This window comes from Limulus polyphemus, unplaced genomic scaffold (genome assembly GCF_000517525.1).
Source record: "Limulus polyphemus unplaced genomic scaffold, Limulus_polyphemus-2.1.2 Scaffold370, whole genome shotgun sequence".
Lineage (NCBI taxonomy): Eukaryota > Metazoa > Arthropoda > Merostomata > Xiphosura > Limulidae > Limulus > Limulus polyphemus.
Window position 1 is genome coordinate 37,418 of NW_013665980.1, and position 5,993 is coordinate 43,410.

General features: G+C 31.6%; 1 protein-coding gene across 1 annotated transcript in view; it reads left to right on the forward strand.

Moving 5' to 3' along the window:
• The first annotated feature begins 1,033 nt into the window (after positions 1-1,033).
• Positions 1,034-5,993, forward strand: part of LOC106457754 (abscission/NoCut checkpoint regulator-like) — a 7,163-nt gene continuing 2,203 nt past the window's right edge. Inside the window, exons 1-6 of the mRNA XM_013917200.2 lie at positions 1,034-1,159; positions 1,580-1,756; positions 2,240-2,435; positions 3,107-3,171; positions 3,710-3,826; positions 4,817-4,911. Of these exons, the coding sequence (XP_013772654.1) occupies positions 1,124-1,159; positions 1,580-1,756; positions 2,240-2,435; positions 3,107-3,171; positions 3,710-3,826; positions 4,817-4,911 (686 nt within the window). The 5' untranslated portion in view covers positions 1,034-1,123. The remainder of the gene's footprint in view (positions 1,160-1,579; positions 1,757-2,239; positions 2,436-3,106; positions 3,172-3,709; positions 3,827-4,816; positions 4,912-5,993) is intronic.

Below are 5,993 nucleotides of genomic sequence, written 5' to 3' on the forward strand. Positions count from 1 at the left end.
GAAATGTTGGTATCTCTGACATTATGGATAACATGAAATGTTGGTATCTCTGACATTATGGATAACATGAAATGTTAGTATCTGACATTATGGATAACATGAAATGTTGGTATCTCTGACATTATGGATAACATTAAATTCATACTGCCTTTTAAAGGCATTTTGTACTAGGTTGAGGCATGCACGTTTTGACCCCCCCTCCTCCTTTTTGTCTGCCATATATCACCGCCCAGTTCTTTCTTTCAATACTAAGAACTCTGATTCTGAATACATAATGGACTAATTAAGAGGAATGTCAGAAGAAAAAAAACATATCCAGTCAATTGTGATCTTAGTCACATTTGTTAGGCCTAGAAACATACTTGTGTCACATAAATTCATACGTTTTAAACGGATGTTAACCAAAACATTTGTATACAACTTTTGACTTTTTATTCCCATACAAGCTAAATATTTTGTGTGTTTTATGGAATTGTAAACAATTCTTATGCATCATAAATGGGTCTCGCTTCTGTTTGCACTTAGAAATTGATTCAGTTATCTTTCTGAGCTAAGTGTAAGTAACTAGCTTCACGAAACTTGGTGTTCATAAATAGTAAATAATACCCATTAATGAATTATCCTTGAGCAGATTTACAGATTTCTGCTAATAGTTTTCAAGTAAGTACAAGTGAGACGTGTACACTTAACTGGAAATTTTTTTTACAACCAGTAGAGCCTCTCTCTCAGACTAAGACTACAACTAAATAAAGGGTAAAAATAGTATAAATGAAACAATGTTTGAACATTTTTTTACAAGATGGAACACACTATCTATTTTTCTCAGAAACTTGTTATTTGTGTTATTAATGGCCAGAAGGTTATGGCATGGTTTAGTGGTTAAGGTGCTCGACTCGCAATCTGAGGGTCGCGAGTTTGAATCCCCCTCCCGGGTGTAAAACTGCTGGGCTTACAAAGTTACCAGATAACCCATTATTTGATAGAACTAAGGTCATAATAAGAATAAAAATGGCCAGAAATAGAAGTGTATTCTTTATTCACATAACAGACACTTTTTTCACTTTTAATAGGACCTACTATATCCCAGACAGAACTGCAGGAAAGGTTAGCAAAATTGAAGGGAATGGACCCTAAAAGATACTCGGCTCCACCTATTACAGTAAGGTTTTTCTTGTCACGTATTATATTTTATGATGGTTGAAATTATATGCAAGATAATAGTGATTAGAAAATGTTTTGGTAGATGTGAGTCATGACAAACTGCAATGAATGTAAATATTATCCTATTTGTAACTTAAAGGTTTTCAGTTCTATAATTGACTGACTTTCTCTGCTATTGAGACTTAAGTGGTTAACTTTTGTAAGTAAGCTTGTTTCTAGTTTTATTTTCAACAAAAACTGAATAAGATTTGATTTCCTTTTTAAGTCCAAAACCTACACTATGTAAAGGGTGTTTTTAATCTCATTTCACTTGTGGCTACTGGTTTTGGTGCATCATTACCTCTATAAAGTTTCAGTTTTGTTTTCATTCAGTAAAATATTTGAACAAACAGTATACTGAATTTTATATTTATTTTAGGTATTCCGAGAGGCTGAGCATCACACGGAGTCAGAGATGATCGATAATCTGATGAAAGAGGTTCAGGAAGAAGTGGAAATTGACTCTCGAAGACCTAAGCCTGAAGATGAAATAGCAGCTCGATTAGCAAGATTACGTGGAGACGACGAACTACAACCTTCAGGATCTGCAGCACCTGTAATTAATTTTTTGGGGGGGGGGTATTGTAATACACAGACAGACATAATCTTCCACTTTAATAACAGCAGGCAGACATAATTTGCTATCATAATGACGGCAGGCCACTTTTCCAGTCTAGGTTTTACAGATATAATTGTAACTGTTGTACTTACAAATTGTTCTCAGAAGTTTAGAAGTAAATATTGATTTTGAGGATTTCTGTACAGTGCTTTATCAATTTTTTGTTGGATTACCAGCGTGATAAATTTTCAGAAATATTATTTACTAACACAGGTTTTGCAAATATACTCATTAATGGTGAAAGTTGTTTTTACAGATCAGAATTAAACATTCTAGCTTCAGGGATTCTGAGTAGTTTACAGATACAAATAGAAAGAGTAAACACACCTTGCCATTCTTATGCAAATAATGTAATACTTAAAGAAACCAAAACCCAAAAATGGAAAATGGTGTAGTCAATGAATATTTTTTATTGCATAGGACTTAATTCTAGCAGAAAGACGAGTGAACTCAAAACACCATCAAGAAGATGTTGACTTAGATGAGGTAAATAAAGTGTTGAAAACAGAATCTGAACAACTGGAAGCTGCTGCCAAAAAAGAACTTATAGATCTAGGTCAAAACAAGGCTGTTCAAGAGGCACTTGCGGAACTTAAGAAAAAGAAACAATCAGAAGGTACTATAAGCCGTCAGTCCCGTGTCTTAATTTTCATTTATTAGGATATTAAAGTTGTGTATTACCATCCAGAACTGGTAATTATTTTTTTCTGACAATTTGTATTTCATATTATAGAATATAAGCCTGATTTTAGTAATCAGTATTTTGGTACTTGTGACTCATTGTTGGATAGCATAATTCATGCTTTTTTCTTCTCTTTGCTATACCTCCATTTGTCAGTGTCCAAATATTTTGCTCAGTTTTACTGTGTGTGTATTTTCTAGCCTAAGCGTGTCAATAATATTCTCTTTGCTATACCTCCATTTGTCAGTGTCCAAATATTTTGCTCAGTTTTACTGTGTGTGTATTTCTAGCCTAAGCGTGTCAATAATATATTATCACCCCGAAATGCTAAAAACCAGGTTTCTATACCCTTAGTGGGCACTGCAAAAATAGTCAGTTGTGTAACTTAGTGCTTAACTACAAATAAACAATGATATATTTCATCTATAAGAGAAACAAATTAATAATAATAATTTTGTTTAGTGTTTCAGGCTGGTAATTCTCTATTCAGCTATCTAAATATACAAATTTTTCATTTATTCTTCAGTTTCTCTCTTTCTATATATATATATTATTATTATTATTAAACTGTGTGCATTATACTTTCAATACACTTATTTGTGTAGGTGGAAAATCTCCACTTGAGTCAGAAGAGGAAGAAAATAATGAGTGTAATGCTGTCATTGAAAAGGTATTAAACTATAGTTATGAGTTACATGCTACGTACTATATATTTCATGAGTTTTTGTAACTATAGTTAAGAGTTACGTGCTGCATACTCTATATATTTCATAAATTTTTGGAACTATAGTTATGAGTTACATGCTACGTACTATATATTTCATGAGTTTTTGTAACTATAGTTAAGAGTTACATGTTGCATACTCTATATATTTCATGAATTTTTGTAACTATAGTTAAGAATTACGTGCTGCATACTCTATATATTTCATGAATTTTTGTAACTATAGTTAAGAGTTACGTGCTGCATACTCTATATATTTCATGAATTTTTGTAACTTTTTGAAAGTTCACTGAGTAGGAAAGGAATTTTGTGAATGACTAATCATTAAGTATTTTGTACAAAATATTACAGTATTAAGTGGTTGTTACATCACATTTATAGATATGTATCAAAGTTGTATGTACTATCCATTTGTAAGGCTGATTTATCTTAACATTTTTTAAAAGAGTTTTTACAACTGAAGGAATAATGTTATTTGTTGCAGTTACTTGATGAGGCAACAATTGAAGAGAAGTTTAAACAACCTCAACCACTGGATGATCAGAATAAAACAACAAAAAAGTCTTTAGGTTCCGACATGTCCATCTGTGAACATGAAGAGGTTGGATGCTATACATTTAAAATTAAACAATCCTTAAAATACAATAAAAAATCTTCATCTTAGAATTATATATCAATATAATTTTTTCTGGTGTTTTTTTTTCTGAATTCCAGGAATAGAAAAAGTATTAAATGCCAGTTATTTTTATAATTTAAGATTATTCTTCTGAGTTTTCCATTTGTTTTTGGAGGCTCTACAAAAACTTACAAAAAGGAAAGATTTTGTTGCTTCTGTTGGAGAGGTCCACTGTTTGATTTATGCTGTAAATAATGTGGCTTCTGTTGGAGAGGTCTACTGTTTGATTTATGCTGTAATTTATGTACAAGTTTCTTGCTTCTGTTGGAGAGGTCCACTGTTTGATTTATGCTGTAATTTATGTTGCTTCTGTTGGAGAGGTCTACTGTTTGATTTATGCTGTAATTTATGTACAAGTTTCTTGTTTCTGTTGGAGAGGTCCACTGTTTGATTTATGCTGTTATTTATGTACAAGTTTCTTGCTTCTGCTGGAGAGGTCCACTGTTTGATTTATGCTGTAATTTATGTAAAAGTTTCTTGTTTCTTTAATAAATAAACTGGAACCAAATAAGGTAAATAAATAAATAAGCCATTGGCACTTAAATGAAATGTCTGTTCTGGAGTTTGAGTTTCTAATTGTTGTCCAGTAAAATGTGGGGAAAATAAAATGATAAAAATGACGTTTTGGTATTATATTCTTATCTCAATTTTACATTTCTGATATTTATTTTTTGTGCTTGTGGAAGCTTTTAACAAATTGTATAACAAAGTTAGAATTAAATGGTTTATTTGATTCTGATATTTAAATGAATTTTTCTTTTATTGTTTTAAAGAAATTTGTATCATTACATAAATTTCTCCAGTAAAAATGTCAGTGTAGAGTTTATGTGTTAATGCAAAAACAGTGAAATACAAGAAAACACTAAATACTTTGTGTATGAAAATTGTTAAAAATGTGTTTTATAATTTTGACAGATGGACGAGCTTCCCTGGTGTGTAATATGTAATGAAGATGCTCTTGTACGATGTCTAGATTGTGAAGGAGATCTTTATTGTATGAGATGTTTCAAGTAAGTGGTTGGTATAATACCTAACTTATGAAGGAGATCTTTATTGTATGAGATGTTTCAAGTTTGTAGTTAGTATAATACCTGGATTGTGAAGGAGATCTTTATTGTATGAGATTTTTCAAGTAAGTGGTTGGTATAACTCGTAGATTATGAAGGAGATGTTTCAAGTAAGTGGTTGGTATAACACCTAACTTATGAAGGAGATCTTTATTGTATGAGATGTTTCAAGTTTGTAGATAGTATAATACCTGGATTATGAAGGAGATCTTTATTGTATGAGATGTTTCAAGTTTGTAGTTAGTATAATACCTAGATTGTGAAGGAGATCTTTATTATATGACATGTTTCAAGCAGTTGTTATAACATTTATACCACGAAGGAGATCTGTATTGTACAAGATGTTTCAAGTGGTTGGTATAACACCTAGATTATCAAGGAGATCTGTATTGTATGAGATGTTTCAAGTGGTTGGTATAACACTTAGATTGTGAAGGAGATCTTTATTGTATGAGATGTTTCAAGTGGTTGGTATAACACCTAGATTATGCAGGAGATCTGTATTGTATGAGATGTTTCAATTGGTTGGTATAACACCTAGATTATGAAGGAGATTTGTATTGTATGACATGTTTCAAGTGGTTAGTATAACACCTAGATTATGAAGGAGATTTGTATTGTATGACATGTTTCAAGTGGTTGGTATTATAATCTAGATTGTGAAGGAGATCTTTATTGTATGAGATGTTTCAAGTGGTTGGTATAACACCTAGATTATGAAGGAGATTTGTATTGTATGACATGTTGCAAGTGGTTGGTATAACACCTAGATTACGCAGGAGATCTGTATTGTATGAGATGTTTCAAGTGGTTGGTATAACACTTAGATTATGAAGGAGATTTGTATTGTATGACATGTTTCAAGTGGTTTGTATAACACCTAGATTATGAAGGAGATCTGTATTGTATGAGATGTTTCAAGTGGTTGGTATAACACTTAGATTATGAAGGAGATTTGTATTGTATGACATGTTTCAAGTGGTTGGTATAACACCTAGATTATGAAGGAGATCTGTATTGTATGA